General features: G+C 40.0%; 1 protein-coding gene across 1 annotated transcript in view; it reads left to right on the forward strand.

The window, feature by feature from the left end:
- The window catches only part of obscnb (obscurin, cytoskeletal calmodulin and titin-interacting RhoGEF b), a 565,304-nt gene that overhangs the window by 323,285 nt on the left and 222,188 nt on the right, over window positions 1-19,831 (forward strand). Inside the window, exons 49-50 of the mRNA XM_051928767.1 lie at window positions 14,236-14,508; window positions 16,388-16,681. Of these exons, the coding sequence (XP_051784727.1) occupies window positions 14,236-14,508; window positions 16,388-16,681 (567 nt within the window). The remainder of the gene's footprint in view (window positions 1-14,235; window positions 14,509-16,387; window positions 16,682-19,831) is intronic.

Consider the following 19,831-nt stretch of genomic DNA (forward strand, 5'->3'; position numbering starts at 1 on the left):
TAGCGCCCGACCTGACACAGATTGCCCCTCTCTTCGCTGAGCCCCGTCGGGATTAGCGGCACGTCCCGTGAGGGTTGGTCTTCTCCAAGACGGGGAGACACCATCATCCGGTTTGAGGACCTGTCCTGTGGAGACAAAACTGCAAAATCGAGAGTTGTCCCGACGTCCGCATCTTTTGGATGTCCTCCAGGGACAACCCTTCCAGCCGTGTCCACAGCAGCCGCATTTGTAGCAACGCCGCTCCCCTTTACTCCCAACCCTGCGGGTGTGGAAGCAGGAAGGAAATTCCTGCCTCGACGTCAGCTCAGTGGAGGGCTTGCGGCGTCTCCACCCCCTCGCAGCGCAGCCCTCCAGTGCCTTTGAGCAGACAGGCTCACGCTGCGCACTGTTAGGAGTCCCCGTCTTCTTTTTCCGGGTCCTCCTGCTACTCTGGGGTGCATCGACGGTCTCGATCCTCTTATGGGAAGAACGGGGACCCCGTGCCGTCTGCACCCCTTTGGACGCCCACGAGACTGATGCTGGAAGTTGCGGCAGAGCTGTTGTTTGGCAACCGATGTCAATCAGCTGCCTCCCTGCACGCCCCTCTGCCGCGCTGTCAGTCATCGTGGCTGCGTCTCTTGTAGGAGGCGGTGTTGCCTGGCAAGCAGTACTAATCACTGCTACTGCTGCACTCCGCCCCCCTCTTTCATCTATGGCACAGGCTTCGCTTACCTGTACCGCTGCGTTGGTCAGGCTGGAAGAATCAGCCCCGTGTCGCCTCACCCACTGCAGGATATCTCCAATTGGTGCGCCGAGCTTTTTCTCCAGCCCTTCCTTCACATCTTGCAGGGCCTGTAAAACCTGAAAAAGGGACTGCAGGGGTAGGACAATGCCCTCCACGTCCCGTGCAGCCTGAAACAGGTCTCGGGTTCCCCTCATCATCTCCCGCCAACCGCAAACCACCCAAGCCCTGTATTCCTCCCAGCAGCCCCTCCGGGTGTCTCTCGGGATCGGGGTGATTTGCCGTCCCCAACTCTACACTTGTATCGGCGGGGTATCAACACAGATCCTCAACCCCACCCCCGTACCTGTCATGAGGAGTCTTCCCTGCTCCTCCACGGGAAACACTGCGCCGGGGAGATCGTCTGGGCCTCTGTCCTCCGAAGGATGTTCGAGGCCGAAGAAAGCACTCAGGTCGGCCTTGCTCTCCCCAGAGCTCGCTCCGCCAACACACCATTGATGCACGTTTTCTGGCCACCAACGGGTATCCCGCCCCTCGGTGTCTATGAGGCAGGTAGATGAAAAGGCAGAGTAACATTCTCTGGGCCCATTACCCCTGGGCCCGTCACCTACCTCCTGCTGCAACCCGTGGTACCAGCCAGCATGGCGGTCAACCTTGGAGTCCGCCCGGATCTTTTCTTCCCCATCAGTGCAGCATCCTTTGGGGCTTCTTGGTGGTTAACCCGCGGCCTCCCTGCCGCGTGTGCGCGCTTCAGTGTGCGGTTGTGAGTCGCGCCTTCTGCGCAGCTGTGCCGGGTCCTTACACAAATTTTATGCAGGTCCCGGCCCAAATGGATCTTGCCGGCTACGCCAGTGTAAGAAGACGCTATATAGCACCCGACCTGACACAGATTGGACACGAGAGGCACGTGTAAAATAAAAGAAATACTTTTTATTTTCTTCATCTGAGGGCTACGCCTTCCTTGTACCCAGAGACACATCACAGCCCCAAATAAAGCACACCAAGCACTCTTCTTCTTCTTTCTCACTGGCACCACCATTCCTCCCAGGCAACCCTGTCCTCCTCCACCCGACTCTGGCCACTGAGTGGTGGTTGCTGGCTCCTTTTATAGTTCACCTGGAAGTGCTTGATCACAGAGTTCCAGCTGCACTTCTGGGTGTGATGAGTATGTTGTCCATATGGGCTCAGGAGTCCCAAAAACAGCACCCCCTGGCGGTGCCTGCGGGACCCAACAGGGCTGCACATTACTCCAGTTCCCTGGGAGCCCTGCGGGAAACCGAGGCACTGCTCCACCCCAGGGGGGTGGCCAACTAGCGTCCAGGGGGAGGTATTGCAGTGTCCAGGGCTGCTCCCCCTGAATATAGTGTGCAGGGGTGTCCTGGCTGGGAATGGACGCCGGCCGCCTGCCACACTGAATACAAATGAAGGTTGTCTTGCTTTTAAAGTAGGTTGGCGGAAGTGATGTCATCTGGGGGCCGGAACTGGAAGTGAGTTCTTGGTTCTGGAAGTGGTAGTGGTGTTCTTGTAGCCGGTACTGGAAAAGACACCATGGGGGCAGAACCGGAAAGTGCCATCTTAATGGTCAGAAATGAAAGTGACTTCTTCAGGGCTGGGACTGGAAGTGACATCATCGGACTTAGGCAGAATTTCCCATATTAATCTGCAAGAATATCAGAGGAAAGATTAGTGCACCCCGCCACCCCCTGGCCTGGTGTGGAATTACCTTTGATTGGTCTCTCTAGCTGTCTCCCATGCACACGTATTTGACAACATACATCAGGGTAGTCAGTCAATTCTGCAATCCAAATTTAAAAAGGTAGGTGCCAAGCTGAGGCACAGAACTGACAAGGTAATCTTCTCCTAAGTTCTACCTATACCATATGCCAGTCTGGTAAGACTGAGGAGATCAAAAGGCTTAATGCAGTGCTCAAATCTTACTGTAGGGCAGAAGGATATAGGTATTCGGAGAATTGTAACTCCTTTTGGAAGAGATGGGACCTGTTCCGCCGCAATGGGTTACATCTGAACCAGAGGAACACCAATGTGTTGTGGATGCATATGAGTCGGTTAGTTGAGTACTTTTTAATCTAGGGTATGGGGTGCAGGGAGTCTAGGAGAGGCCAGGAACTGTAAATGAAGAACCAAACAATGATAAAAATGTGCAGTAGTGGAGATTCTAACATAAAATTTAAATGCAGAAGAAAAATGAGAAACATATTAAAAACAGTTTGACTTAATGCTAAAAGTATCGAAAATAAAAACAAGTGAATTGGAGTTGTATATAATAGAGCATAATTATGAAATTGTAGCAATAACAGAAGCCCATTTAAATAAAAAAGTTGGGGATAGGTGTAACATAGAGGGATACACATTTTTAGGGAGGATAGACAGAACAGAAAAGAATTTGGGGTTGTTGTTTATCTCAAACATAATTTAAATGCAAATGCTCTTCAATTGGACAATGTATCTTAGTGAGGACATCTGGCTTCATTTGGAAAGCATGGCGAAAGAGGCCTTATTGTAGAAATGTGTTACAGACAGCCCAATTCAAACAGTAATTTCAATGAATATCTTTTTAGTAATATTAAAAATGCAAGTTTACAGTGGGATAATATAGTCATGGGGGACTTTAACCACCTGAATATTAACTGCAATAATCTTGCAAATAGCAGAGCACAAGAGCAGGGGTTTTTAGAAGTAATTAATGACTGTTTCTTAACGCGGGTTAAAGCCTACCTTGATATAGTGTTTTTTAAATATTCAGTTTAGAATTGATGGTGTAGAGGTGATTGAACCACTTGGGTCAAGTGACCATAGCGTAATTCAGTACAACTCTCTGTGTTTTGGAAGAGCGCAGATGCTCTAAAAGAAGTTTAACTTTGGTAGGGCAGATTTTGAACAGATGTGGCAAAGTCTAAGGATGATAGACTGGGAACATCTTTTAAGTGTGGGGACAGTTAAGGAGCAGTGTAACAGGTTTAAAAATGTTTTACATGTAATGCAGGACAGGGACATATCTGAATTTGGAATTAGTAGGAAATTCAAAAAAGTTCCACAGTGGGTTAATACAGAGCTGAAAACAACAAAGCTGCCAAAAAATAGCTGTATCAGGTTTATAAGATTAATAACTCCAATGTGAATTGTAAGGTGTATGAGAACATTAGGGCAACCATTTAGAAGGATATTAAGAGGCTAAAAGGCAGTTAGAAAGAACTATAGCAGTTAATGCAAAAGATGACCCAAAGAGATTTTTTTTCAGTATTTTAGTTGTAAAAGAACAGTCAAATAGGAGTTAAAGTGCAGCAGGAATACTAAGGAGAGTTAAAAACTACAGACAGTGAAACAGCAGATTCTCTAACCCGCATTTTTCTGAAATCCTCAAATGTGAGGAAGTAGATAACCTCCTGATTTTAAGAGTAGTGTTCCACTGGGTTTAGTGCTAGAGCCACTGCTATTTTTAATCTAAAGTGTAAAAGATTTGGATAAGAATATAAGTAACAAGCTGGTTAATTTTGAAATTTAATGTAAGTAAATGTTGAAAAGTAAAAATATTAGGTTTAAATACACAATGGGAGGTTGGAAAAAATTCAGTTCTCCTTATGAGAAGTGTTCAGAAGTCATAGTGGGCTCACTATCAACTGCCAGACAGTGTTCAGAAGCAATTAAGGAGGCCAACAGAATGTTAGGTTAAATAATAAGATGTTTAGTGTACAAGTTGAAGGAGGTTATGCTCAAGCTTTATAACACACTGGTGGGGCCTCATCTGGAGTACTGTGTATGATTTTTGGTCTCCAGGCTATAAAAAGGATATAGCAGCACTGGAAAAAGTACAGAGAAGAGTAACTAGGCCAATTTCAGGGCTACAAGGAATGAATTATGAGGAAAGATTAAAAGACCTGAGCCTTTTCAAGCAGAAGAAGATTACGTGTAGATATGATTGAAGTGTTTAAAATTATGAAGATAATTGGAACAGTGTATCAAGACTTAATTTAGAATGCGTTCAACAACTATAATGGGACACAGTTGGAAGCTAGTTAAGGGATTATTTTGCATAAACATTAGGAAGTTTGTCTTTACATAGAGAACCATAGACACCTGGAATAAACTACCAAGTAGTGTGGTAGACTGTAGAACTTTAGGAACTTTCAAAATTAGACTTGATGTTATTTTGGAAGATTTCAGTAGATAGGACTGGGGAGCTTTATTGGGCTCAATGGTCTGTTCTTGTCTAGATTTTTCTAATGTTCTGTGACCTTTAAGAGAAATTGCATTTAAGTTAAGAGATAAAATAAATTTCATCCAAGGGCATAGTGTGTGCTTCTTCACATGATGCTTAAAGTACTACTTTCGTGGAAAAAAACTTTCCTCTGTCTTCAAAGAAGGTAGTCATGGAGCCCAGGTAAGAATGCAGAACATTTCTTTATTTGCACAGAATTATACACAAATGTCTCAGTCCATGGAGTGAGCAATCAATTAAACAATTAATCTGTGTTTATATTTTTCTATTACCATTACCTCATCTAACACATCATGTCATCTGACTCTTAATGTACAAAAATCTGTAGCCTCCAATCACCCACCAGTAATTTCTGACTCCTGTTGACTCTCCCATTCTTCTGAATACCGCTTCGATAAGAGGGGTGTTTTGTGGATTGTCCTATTTATATAAGCATCGCCCCACAGTATGGGTGTTTGGGCTTTCCCATCAGTTTATCCTCAAATTCTGGAGGGGTGTTTGTTACTCATTTACCTCATTCTAACCTTGGGAAAATATTCTGGTATCTTCTTTAAGATGAACCTTGGGTCATTCCATTTTCAAAAACAATCCATCTCCCCCCTTAATTCCTGCTAGAAGAAGTAAAAGATCCCTGACCAGCTGAATTTGGGGAAAACAGAAATCAGTGTAATACATTAGATAATCACACAAATCAATAAAATCAATTCAAATCAATAACAGTGAATAATGTTAGTCCATCCATTATCCAACCTGCTATATCCTAACTACAGGGTCACGGGGGTCTGCTGGAGCCAATCCCAGCCAACATAGGGCGCAAGGCAGGAAACAAACAGCGGGCAGGGTGCCAGCCCACCCACAGGGCACACACTAGGGACAATTTAGAATCGCCAATGCACCTAACCTGCATGTCTTTGGACGGAAACCGGAGCACCTGGAGAAAAAACACTCAGACACGGGGAGAACATGTAAACTCCACGCAGGGAGGACCCGGGAAGCGAACCCAGGTCTCCTAACTGCGAGGCAGCAGCGCTACTGCCATGCCACCGTGCCGCCCTGAATAATGTTAGTGAAGTGGAAAATCAAAGTTAAACAATAATGTTTATCAAAGTCCCTTTTCTTCATATGAAGACAAAATCTTCCATGAGAAATGCTCCAACCTAGGTAATTTGCATATTGTATCTTACTTTTTCATCAGAGAAAAGAAAAAGATTGCACTTTGCTTCCATGACTTATTGGTCAATAATTTGTGGAGTTGCTTTGTGGATGGAAAAACTGTAAAGAAGTATTTGGTGGCAAAACAGAAGACAAAATCACAAAAATGCAACACCTATTACAATACCTGCCTTGGTCATTAATGCTCCCTATATATTTGACTTTATAAATAACCAACTTCTACCGCTCATTATTCTGGACTTCTATCCATAGCTCCATAAAAAAAAAAGTACTTTTGGTTTCCCATGTCACATGTTCTTTTTACTTTTTCACTTGACATGCAAGTTAAATTATTGGAAGAAAAAAAAATTAAACTACAAACAAAATTATTTAAACAATTTTTTGTTAGCAACAATAAGCTAATTTCATGCTAGTTTTTTTGTAGATTTATTTACACTATGTACAAATTTTCCATTTTTCACTTAGTACTCTAGTTGCGTGTGGTACACACAGAAGCACAGATATTGTTTCCCTCCTCTGCTTGTATGACAAACACACTACACATTTCTTCTGAGATGTCTGCTCATCATGCAAACATCACTCTTATCCTTCCACTTCAAAACCATCAAGTTATTTCTGAATACAGTGGCAACGTCTCCCGATTTCAATTTTTTTGTCATCACAGAGATTTTGGCAGGTCCTTTCTGCTTGATCTTACTGTTCCAACTGCGTCAGTTTCCATCAAATTCAAAAATGTATACAGCTCGGGACTGCTGTAGTAATTGTCTAGTCCTATTAGATAACCTTGATTCAGTAGCTTTTCTCTGCAAGTGTTAGCACAATCTGCAACGGTTTTGTAAAATTACGCACATCGATGCCTTCTACATCATTTACAAGTTCTGTATCTTTTCCTTTGTGCATCATCAAATTCCACACATATCCACTTTTTGCCTCACAAAGCTTATAAAGGATTTCATCTCAAAACGTGATCTTTTTTTTGGAATGTGTACCTTCCACCCTAGACGTCCTTTCCATAGCAGTAAACTTTCATCAATTGAAAGATCTCCCTCTGGAATGTAATTTCCAGAAAATTTTCAAATGCAATGGTCAAAGAAAGGCTTGATTTTATACATCTTTGGAGAAACAGGTCCAGTGCCACTATATGCTTCATTATCAAATAATGGGTAACAAATGTATAATTACTACACAGAAGGAACAGATCTCAAAAAAGAAACTTATAAAGCACCAAAACACTGGCAAAACTACTAACTGAATTACCACTCGCAAAATAAGAGCATTAATCAAAGAAATTTCAAATGTTCAAAATACGCTTGTAACTTTGCACATGATAAAAACTGCGAAGGTACACTGCTGAAAGAAAGATGCTCGACCACTAAAAATAAATGCCAAAACAAAATCCTTTTCCTTTGCAAATGTGACTGAGGGCAAGTGAAAGAGAAAGTACCGTTAGGGGTTCTTTGATATCGAAACTACCATAAAACATTCACTGAAGTAAAGGATGTCTGTACCTCTGCCACTATGACCACCGAATTCAAAAAATCACACTAGACAGCAGAACCATGCAGAGCACAGATCCGAAGGAACTGCGTCCATAGGCGCATTCCCCGAGGAAGGAAAAATCTTTTTATTAAGCGCGTTCAAACGCTCTCCCCTATTCAGCATTGTCTTCAGAGCGCATCTATAGATGCACTTCACATTAAAGGGGTTAAAAATAAATAACCAATAATGCTTAAATTGCACTGACTTTAACTAGTGATGTTGTAAGTGCTAATGTGATGATGTTCACTAATGTAATACTAAATATAGTAGTCGTGTGTTAGATTAACTACAGGAGCTGGGTAGTGGGCATGGGCAAAGTCCAAAATACATACAAACATTAATTCTTAAACATAACTTGTCCTCTCACACCAAGTATCAATGGGTCTATAAAAATATCTATCTAAAAATATTTACTCTTACACATTGTTTTTACACTCTGTGCTGACTATGTAATGCTAATCACATTTTCTAAACTATTCAATTATATTATCCCAGTTGTTGTACAGGTTAAATCCAGAACAATTTAAATTCACACACTACAGTTAATGAAACAATAGTTGCAAATATTTAATAGATACATGTTGCTCCTGGAAAGAGTTAATTTGCCTTGTTGTGCAGGCAGATAATTAACTTTTCCCTCTATGTCATCCATCACTCCACAGTACAAATCCTCTTTGAGAGATGTTGCTGCAGAAAAATAGATATTTGGTTGTGGCAAAATTCCTTCTATAGTGAGTATTTAATATGATACAATAGGTCATAGAGTCCAGTACCCCAAAGCAAAGGATATTAATATCTAAAACTCTTGATCCAATGCAGACACATGCCTTCTATGATTCAGGACCCGCAAAGATATTTTTTTTTCTTTTTGGTGTCAGAGGTTATCGGCACATAACACCTTAAACATTTAGTTGGCTTGTTTGCATAGGGACCTGTGATCCCTTTAACAAGAACTTGAGTATTTTACAACAAATGGAGGTTCAGTAGTCAATTAGTCAATGGCTTTATCCATGGCTTGATCCCCTTTCTGGTATGGTTTGTTTCTCCTTGGAGTTGAACAATTTGTTTGTTTGCACACCTTTTTTACAGCCCAGTCTCCACGTTCAAATTCAACTGCTGTTATCTTCAATGAGCTAGGAAGAACAACTTTTGTCTGGAGGTATAATGATTTGAGATTTTTCTCAGTATTAGTCAGTATTACAATAATTCATCTGTAATCTGTCACTTTATTTCCACCTCTTTTTTTCTACCTTTTGACTGTCCCTTATTCCAATTTAGTTACTGGTTTAGTTACAGGACATATACAAATGCTCTAATCCATTTCCCTCCACCCTCATGTATGATGGGGAGGCTACCCACCAGGTTCCTCCTAGGGATAACCCATCAAAGTGATCTAGTTCTTTTGAATTAAAACCTCAACCGTAGGCTGGTATTTGCTATATTGAGATAATGGAGCCCTTCCTTAGATAATCTAAAATAGTCGTTTACCAAAATTAACCTAATGACCCCAGACCTTCTCGTTGAAGAGATATTATTGGATTTTTACCTGCTCTCCACTCACTCCAATGGAACTGCCTAGTGTAATTCAAGTGTGGACCTATTCTAAAGTGATTGGCTCAAAATCACCTCACAAAGGGTTTGGCTTAATGAACTGATAACTCAGGTATCCCTCCAGAGAAGCATTAAGCAGGATTTTTTGCCATCTGCCAGCCCTACATTGGTTTTAAAGGAAGAATGAAAACCAGTAGTGAAGCGGTACCCAAGGGCTTTCAGCCAACCCACTCAGTCTACCAATATTATACTTCCACTGTATCGTGGCAGAATCATAGGCTCCTATAAGTACTCTATAGAATTTTTACTTATTTACAATAATGTTTGATCCCTTCTGCATTGTCACTGTTCTTTCTGCACTTTCAGTTTTATTAGAGAGGCCTCTTACCACGTCTGCTTTGGCAAGGTGAGAGCCCAGTGAAACTGACAGAAACAATTTAGCAGCAAAATATTGCTTAACTTTTTAGGCACCACTGAATGAGCAGTCTCCTGGAATCTTGTCCTGTCCTCTGGAGTTATTGGCCTCTTCCTAATCGCGTTCAGTCAGCAAATTTATGTTGTGGAAAAAATGTTTCTCTGTCTTCAAAGAAGGTAGTCATAGAGCCCAGATGAGAATGCAGAACATTTCTTTATTTGCTCAGAATTATGCACAAATGTCTCAATCCTTGGAGCGAGCAATGAATTAAACTATTTTCTGTTACCATTACCTCATTGAATACATTATGACACCTGAATCTTAATATACAGAACTTTATTACCTCCTCCAATTAACTAATGCCACCAGTAATTTCTGACTCCTGTCGATTCTCCCATTATTCTGAACACCGCTTCGATAATATAGCTGTTTTGCGGATTGTCCTATTGATCTTAGCACTGCTCCATAGGAGTGGTGTTTGGCCTTTCCCATTACCTTATCCTTGATTTCTGGAGGTAAGTTTATTAATCATTTACGTCATTCTAACCTTGGAAAAATATACTGGTATCTTCTTTAAGACTCTACTTCACATGCGAAAGCTTAAAACTACATTTAGTGAACCCTTTAGTTGCATTCAGTCCTTATTCTTATGTTTAGTAATTTATTTTATTATAGTTTCATATAAGTATAGTATATAGTTTAGATTGTAAAAATTATTAATATATTGACTTAAAAATGTGTATTGACTTAAAAATTCTTAACTTCTCCATCTTTTTAACTCTATTTGGGAACAAGATTTTCAAGTAGGTGTGAAAAGACGCTATATAGGAGCCCGACCCGACACAGACTGGACACAGAGGCACACGTAAAATAAATAAACAATTTTATTTTTCTTCACCAGTGGGCGCACGTCTTCCCTGTGTCCCACAGGCAGTACACATTCCCAAGCACAACACACCAACTAAAACACATGGCAAAGCACTCTTTTCTTCCTCCACTGCAGGACCCAACAGGGCTGCCCCCAACTCCAATTCCCATGGAGCCCTGCAGGAAACCGAGGCACCGCTTCAACCCAGGGAGGCGGCCATCTAGAGTCCATGGGGAGATATTGCACCATCCATGGCTGCTCCCCCTGAGCATATAATGAAGGTGTGTCCCAGCCAGTCAGGAACCCCGGCCGTCCGCCACATAGGCTATTGAAATTCTTCGAATTAAGATAGTTGCCTCTTTTTTCAAGTGAATGAAAAGAATCACTCTTTCTTAAAATAGAGGCATATACCTCTGATTTGGTGGTGCTGATTCTCATTCTGACTTTATTATTTTTATTCATAAACCACTTCAGTACAAAGATCACTAAGCCCATGAAAAGAACTTCATTAGTAACAAAGCAGAAGCACAACCCACAGACCTTTACATTACTCCAGGTTCAGGGGTTACACAGTGTACTCTTTGTTTTACACCATCCTGATAAAATTGTATGGGAGGTTAACAATTCCTACAAATTTCACAAAAAAGAACTAAATTACCTTAGAACCAAAGGTCCTTGCAGTTACCTTTACTACTGAAGACTTTACTAAGCCCTTCATCCTTCATATCCCTTAGACACCAAAGCAGCTCAACAGTAAGTCTTCTTAAACAAAAGTCACTACTACACATATTACATCAGTAAGTCATCATATCTTATCACGCCACTGCCGTATCCAGGTAAGAGCGGTGTCATTAGCATTCTTAAGATTTTCATCGGTACATGTGGGGCCTCGAGAACATTTATGGACAATGTGGTCCATTGATTGGGTGGGCTTACCACAGGGACATTCAGTGCTTGTTTTGAGGCCCCATCTAAATAGGTTGTCCCTGGTTTTTCCCACCTTTGACCTACCTCGGTTAAGTGCGACCCAGTATTTCCTAGAGAGAGACATTCCATTGGGTAGATGCTCTTGAGGTGTAGTAAGAGCTTCATTAATGAGGGCTACATGTTCTTTAAAGGAGAGTGTCCCGTCCAGTGTGATGCCTAAGTAAACAGGATGTTTGGTGTTCTTCAATACTTCATTATTCCATCTGATCTCTAGAGTTGTGTTTGCTTGTCTGTTGTTAAGATGGAAGATACAGACCTGTGTCTTCCCTGGGTTGGCATTATGGAACCATTTAGTGTAATACTCTGAGAGGATGATGAGGGCATTGGTAAGTCTCTTTTTGATATCTTGGAAGGAAACAGACTGGGAGGCTGAACCTCCTAATGTTGGTGAACACAAGCTGGTCGTTGGTACAGATATTGAACAGAACAGGAGCCAGCACTGAACCTTGAGGAAGTTCGTTTTTCTGATTCCTCTAGCGACTCTATTTACCATCCATTTCTATGTAGAACCTTCTGTTGACCAGTAGTGACTCAATTATATGAAGCAATGTGCTGTTTTGTATGGTTCTAGCAAATTTCAGAAGAAGTGCTCTGTGGTTCTGTGCTGGGCTAGCGCCCTGCCCGAGGTTTGTTTCCTGCCTTGCGCCCTGTGTTGGCTGGGATTGGCTCCAGCAGACCCCCGTGACCCTGTAGTTAGGATATAGCGGGTTGAATAATGGATGGATGCTCTGTGGTTCACTGTATCATAGGCAGCAGAAAGGTCTACAAACACTGCCCCTGTAATTAGTTTCTGCTCAAATCCATCTTCAATGTATTGAGTTAGGTTCAAGACTTGGCTGCAACAAGATCAACCGGGGTGAAAAACTGCTTGGTCTGGTGACATTAGATCCTCAATGGTTGGGGATATGCGTGCCAGTATCATCCTTTCATATACCTTATATAAGATGCATAACAGTGAAATTGAGCAGTAACTTTTTGGATATTCTGGGTTTTTTTCAGGTTTCATTAGTGCTACAACTTTTGCTCTTCTCCAGATCTTCGGGATGCGATATGATGCGGCACAGATGTTAAACAATGAGAGAAGCCACTGTTTAGTTTTATCACCAAAGTGCTGTATGATCTCTGTTGTAATCCCATCTAATCCAGCAGCTTTACCCGGCTTCAGTTGCTTTAAAGCATTATTCAGTTATTCTATGACAAATGGATCAAAGTGGCTGTCACTGGTGTTCATGACTCCACCCATGTCTTTTTTCATTTTCTTGAGATAACCTTTTTCCTTACTTGGTGGTTTCCCGTTGAGTAACAACTGGTGTGCCACCTCATTAGGTGTTACAGCTGCTGTACATTTTGGAGGTTTCTTATCATAATTTAGTTTCCTAATTGTAGCCCAGGCCATTTTGCTATTACTAGTCATATTGATGTTCATTATGACTTCCTTCCACCAGTCTTTCCTTTCCCCACTTAACAAGGGTTTCCCCGAGCTCTACTGTATTTTCAGCAAAGGGGTCCTCATTATATGCTTGAATGTAATCTCTGTAAAGAGCCTTGGTTTCTTCGCTGAGGCCTAAGATGTACTCTTTCGTACAGCCCCTTGGGATGTTACTTTTAGAACACTCCCATACAGTATGCTGGAACTCTGCATAGCACTGTGGGACGGGTCTGATATTTAAGATGTTAGCTTCCAGGTCTGCTGTAAATTTCTCCCATTTGGCTTTCCGAAAGTTAAACTTTGGTTTTGATTGTGTCTCTCTAGGTCTTATTATGGGCTTCATGTCAATTCAGATTGGTCAGTGTTGTGATTTAGGTATGGGATTTGTGGTGGACTTTTCGAAGTTTGGGTAGTGTCTTGATGAGGCAAAAACCAGGTCTGGCGTGTACCCTCATTTCCAGCAAGCACTTTGAAAGGATGGCTTGTCTTTAGCATTGTAGAGAATTGTGAGGTTATTAGCTAGTGCCCATTCTTCCACATCTTCTCCATCTCTATTAGTTTGACTGTATCCCCAGATGGTATTGTGACTATTAAAGTCACCTACTATGAGGTGAGCCTTTGGTTCAAGCTGGACTTCCTGATGCCAACTAAATGGGGTTGGAGGTGGCTTGTTCTATTTCCACGGCCAGGATCTCAGTCCCCTCATTTGTAAAATCTCTGCTTGTCAGGATGGATATATTTGACATATATCGCACTTCCGTGAACCAAGCTTGGATGGAAGGACAAGGTGCATTCCTGGTATTGTGGGAGGTGCAGAGGTCTTATGGGTCTCCTGCAGGCATATAACGTCAGTACTGAGTGATTTAAGGAGTTGCGCTTTTTTGGTAGACATGCCTTCAGCATTGAAGGTAACAACTCTAAATCTGGACATCTTCAGGGCCCAGGGTTTACCCTTTTACCACCCCTGGATGAGTGCAGTGGACTGTGTAGTGTAGCAATTGGTCTCTGTCTGGTAGGGCAGATTAACAGGGGCACCACGAGAAGGTTTGCTACATGCCCCCACATCAGTAAGTCATTTAAATCATCTATATAAGAACTAATTCTTTTTAAATAGTGTTATTAAGATAGACAAATGGAAATATCAATGAGTGAAAAAAGAAACAAATAGTAAAGTGATTTTTTTTCTGGCTTACTTTGGATAATGCTAGCATTGGAGCTTCAGTCTTTGCAGCTTCTTCAATTAATCTTAAAGTGTTTGCATTTGTTGAATTAGTAGTAGTAGTACTAATGATTATGTCTTTTTCATGTTTACCAGAGCCAGAAATGCATATTGTTAAACCATTATCAAATGTGGAAGTGTTTGAAAATGAGGATGCCTTCTTTGAATGTGTGGTTTCCTGTGCTGATGTCCAAGGGGTGATTTGGACCCTGGCGGGTACGGAACTCCAGAATAATGAACTCAATGAGATTGGAATAAAAGACAACAAAGCTCATACTCTTCTTTTGCATAACGTCTCCTGTGAGGATTCTGGCACTCTAACCTTCAAGACGGGAGACATTATATCATCTGCAGAGCTTATTGTCAAAGGCAAGTGCTCACATAAAGTTATGTTTTCTGTGTAAATGTTGTTTATTTATGTATTAACCTTCTAAACTAGCTTCTTTCATTATATGGTTAGGTACTCTTAAAGTTGACTGAAAACTATGACTGAAGTTGACTGAAAACTTATATTATGCTAGCGGGTGTACCCAGCCTTACCAAAGTATCTTATATATAGATGTCTATGCCTGGGAGTGTGTCTGTCTATCTGTCCGGCCCAGAAATGACAGGTGGAGTCAGAGTAAGGGCTCCACCTCAAAGGAAACAGACACTTGCTTAGCCGCTAACACAAGTGAGGCTAGCATGTCGGCTAAATGAAACCTCCAAAGAAAGAGGCCCTTGCTTAGGAACTAATACACAAGCGAGGCGAGCACATTGGCAAAATGGTATCCCTTTTACTTTTCCTCCCGCCACTAATACACAAGCGATGCAAACACGGCAGCAAACCGAAACCTCCTAGAAGATAGACGCCCAAAGTAGTTCCTTTCAATTACCTGACATCTCTACATTTCAATTTTTTTCTGACAATTTCAATAGTTTCTAGGACCCCAGGCTTTTTACAGCACAAGCGTAATACACAGCTAGTATTTATATAATGGGCTAAGTTAAGAAGGCAAATGTTTATTTGTTTTTTAAATGCTGACCTTTTTTCATTGTTGGCTGAAATGTTTTGAGTCTTAAAAGTTTTTTTACTTTTATTTTTTTAGTTTGATAGAAATGAACATTACTGCTTAAGGGCATGACAACACTGTAAAGCCCCCTTGGACACATATATTTTTCAGAAAGGGTCTAGATGAAAATAAACAGTGAAAGGCAGTCTTTTGGAAATTCAACATGGGTAAACACATCTCATTTTGAGACAGAAAGGTGTATTCTAAGAAAAATGCAGTAATCGAGACAATGAAATTGTAATCATATTAGCTGAGAATAAAACGCTTTACCTGTTTTACATGAGATCCCACTATGGTCAGTACAAGTCTTTCTGTGCAGTCATAAAGGTGTTCCCCCATCAGCCCCTGTGCACTCCTACTGCCTTATGGAATTGTAATCTCCACATCAGCACTGGTTTTGGGGCAGCTTCTTCCCATTACAGTCCATTTACCTGATACACTATATTATCTATATTTCAAGTTATGGCAATGCATATGTAAAATTTTATAAAAATCAGTTCAGCTGATTCTGGATGATATGCAAACAAACAGACAAAAAACGTTTTATTATATTATATAATGTTATATTATTTAAAAGTTATGTTTATTTGAAACACAGAAAAGCCTTAATGTTGTAGTTTCCAGTCCAGATAATTTGGAAACTCTGGCATACAGCACTTTGTGAACCACTATATCTGAAATATAATTTTACCTTTTATCGGTATCACCGGGCTCTATGTGTACTTTCTTTCCAACATTTTACAGAATGTAGCAAATCATTAGTATTGTAAGATTCAGAATTACATTTCTATAATGATCTAAGTGGTTTCAAAATGGTACGGTGAGGAAAGCTTAATTTGAATAGACAATAAAAATCTGCTGAATTTGTGCAAAGATTCAACTTAACATAATGCAATGGAAAAGAGACAAGTCTGTGTACTTATTAAGTGAACTGGAAACAAAAGAATATCACTTTATAAGTTTTTTTGTGGCAAATCAAACAGAGAGAGAAAGAGAAAGCTGAAGTAAATGGCACCTCTACTGGTTTCCAAGTAAGTGGAAGAAAGACTACCCATCTTTCTTGTCAAGTATCAAATGCCAAATTAATCAAATTAATGTGGCAGGATGGAGTTTTTGCCTTAGTGGAAAGTACCACAGAAGAGAAACACTAAGTGTGTGAGGTTTCTCTATGGAGTAGTTACAATTTTAACTTTGAGTGTTATTTGGGGGTTTTGTTTTTGTAGCTGCTCCAGTGCTGTTTACCCATTTGCTGCAGAATGAAACAGCAGAAGTAGGTAATACGGCTATATTGCAGTGTGAACTCTCTAAACCTATCACTTCAGTAATTTGGAGAAAAGGAGAAGTGGTCCTCAATCCCAGTAACAAGTATGAAATGAAGGTTGAAGGCAAAGTTACAAAGCTTTACATCAAAAATCTGAAGTTGTCTGATTCAGCAGATTACACATGTGACACTGGGAATCAGCGATCCACTGCCTCCTTGACCGTGAAAGGTAAGCTTCCAAAACACTATGGTGAAAATGGTACATTTCAAACTAGAGCATTTTTACTAATAAAACAGTGTGACCAGTTTGATTTTAACAAAATGGAGAATGCTTTTTTGTCAAATACTACAGCATGATATGGGTAATGGGAAATATATCATATATGGTAAGTCATGTTTTAACTTCTATATAGTTAAGAATTGGCATATTTTCTGGTATTTTAAAATTACTTCACTTTTAATCTGAATGAAAGAAACTTTATTTTTTTATACAATATTTGATATTGTTTTTTGTAGTTTTGCAATAAAAGGGGTTTACAAGGATTGTCAACAATAATACAAATAAATAACAATATTACATAAGTATCAAGAGGGGATGCTGGTTATTGACAGACCTTGGTTTAATTCACTTCAGTTGGGAATTTACATTTTTTCCATGTTTGAATTCTCTTCCTCTGATTTTCACTACACTCCAGAAATTAGCCTAAATGACTATGATTAGGCACAAATGAGCATGCCCTGCAAAAGACACACAGGCAAGCATCTCAGTGGCTGGTTTCAATCAATAAATTACTGCATCTGGGATAGAATCTGAGAGTTATAGGAAATGAATGAGAAGGGTAAAACATTAAAAAATATTAAAAATTAATAAAGCTAATATCCTGTACATTATGCCCTGCGATGGACTAGCACCCTGTCCAGGGTTTGCTCCCTGCCTTGCACTTTATGATACCTGGTATAGGCTCCAGCAGACCTGTACAGTAAAAGTGATATGCATTAGTAGCTGTGAAAGTGGAGCATGCTTATTTGGTGAAAAATGAAAAGATTAAAAAGCTTATAATACAATATGTGAGTATTATTCAGGAAAAAAGTATTTTTATACAACATAAAGTATGTAAGGGGCCATCAATAGAACATTATATATCTGTTTATTGAGAATGAGGAATATTATAGAATTAAAAGGAATATGCAGTTCAATAAAAGATAGAAACCTGGGGAAAAATGAGTTCCACATGTTTTTCTGAGGGGCTAGATTCCTCCAGGTCTCCTTTGTTTTGATTTCCAGAAATAGCAAAGGCCTTAAAATTGGGGCATGGGAGGTTCCTGCAGTATATATACTATAACAAAAAAAGAGTGTCAGAACAGTGATGTGGACTTGATACTTGTGCCTAAGAAAAACTAAGGCAGACTTGAGAAATAAGGCTAATCAATTTATAGGAGACTTTTTTATATAATTTTGAAGGTTCCCCACAAAATAAATGGTGATATTGGAAAGCAGTACAGTTGATTCCTCTTAACTGGGACACATTAGAACTAGGACATTTTGTCCCAATTACGCGGCTGCCCCAATTAAGCGAATTCCACATAAAATTAAACAATAAATAATTTTCTTTCAATATTTTAATAAAATTATTGAACCCAAATATAAATTATAAGAAAATAATATAAGCTATGAAGAAAAAAAAATAATAATAAATTCAAAAGTAAAATAATTAGGTATGTACATACAATTTAATGCTGCAAAAATGCATCAAGTGTATGTCTTTTGTTTTTGTAAGTTTGTACTTTGTCCTTTGCAGTTTGTCTTTTCTGTAATGCCCATTCCTCACGCAGTTGATTTTCTTGTTGTGATTTTCTTGTTGTAAGAGACGCACTATGGTATATTTTGGTACTCCAGTTATCTCAGCGAGCCTACGATGGCTTGTATTAAATGGCTGGCTTTTAATTTTATCCAGCAAAGCAATTTTACTTGAAAGTGTAAAATAATTTCTTGGTATCTTGGCAAGGGTTATAATTTTATAAATAAAATTGACAAAAAAAAAGAAAAGCGTGACTTGCAAGTAATAAATATTTTCTTCTACTGAGATTTGTAATATGGTTATCGACTTAACATAGCTTATACATAATATTTTTACAGTATGTAAATTTTAGAATGATTAGTGTCAAAAAGAAAAATGCTTATCAAATGGCTCTAAATCTCTGGCTATCCATCCATCCATCCATTTTCCAACCCGCTGAATCCGAACACAGGGTCACGGGGGTCTGCTGGAGCCAATCCCAGCCAACACAGGGCACAAGACAGGAACCAATCCCGGGCAGGGTGCCAACGATCTCTGGCTATTTTATTTAAATTATGATAGGCTAAATATGACTCCTTTGTCAGTAATAGAGCAATTTAAACAAATTTAAACAAACAAGCTTGATGGTCTGAATGGTCTCCTTTCATTTGTCAAATTTCTTATGTTAAAGAATAATTTTGGTATTTATCCAGTCAGTTATTTCTTCACTAACAAGGTACAGTATATGCATTTGCCATGTGAAATTGTGTTCTAAAGTTAAAATTTATCTATAAATGTTAAAAAAGTACATGTCCAGTCCTGGCATTTTATAATTGGACCTATAGGTCATTAGACTAAAAATATAAACAGAAGTCTAAAAACTTACTGAATACAGTGGAACCTCGGGTCATGACCGTAATTCGTTCCAAAACTCTGGTCGTAACCCGATTTGGTTGTGACCCAAAGTAATTTCCCCCATAGGATTGCATGTAAATACAATTAATCCATTACAGACCGTACGAACTGTATGTAAATATATTTTTTTAAAGATTCTTAAGCACAAAAATAGTTAATTACACCATAGAATGCACAGTGTAATAGTAAACTAAATGTAAAAACATTGAATAACACTGAGAAAACCTTGAACAACAGAGAAAACTAACATTGCAAGAATTCACGCTATAGCAATATATTACGAACCGCTAGCTGTAAACGCTTTTTTTTTAATGAGTTTTAAGCACAGGAAAATACATGAACATTTGAAAAATCCATAATTTAGTAAACAACCAAAAAAAGTAACATTGCAACAATGCACGCTACGAACCGATCGCTGTAAACAGAAGTGAAGTGGAGGTTAAAATCCAATAGAAAAAAGTCTTCATTAAATACAACGAGGTTAAAACAATGCTCGAATCAGTCTCTTTAAAAACAAGCCCGGTGCATTCTATAACTGCCTTCTCGGCCTTACGTGGCCAGCCTTCTCTCTCTTGTGCTCTCTCTCTCTCTCGCTCGCACTCTTTCTCTCTCTCTCGCTCAATGCACTGGGAGAGACTGAAAACGTGCGGAAATCATCGGCGCGTACGAACCAGAAGGGAAACTGG

The sequence above is a fragment of the Erpetoichthys calabaricus genome, chromosome 6, assembly GCF_900747795.2.
Source record: "Erpetoichthys calabaricus chromosome 6, fErpCal1.3, whole genome shotgun sequence".
NCBI classification, from domain to species: domain Eukaryota; kingdom Metazoa; phylum Chordata; class Cladistia; order Polypteriformes; family Polypteridae; genus Erpetoichthys; species Erpetoichthys calabaricus.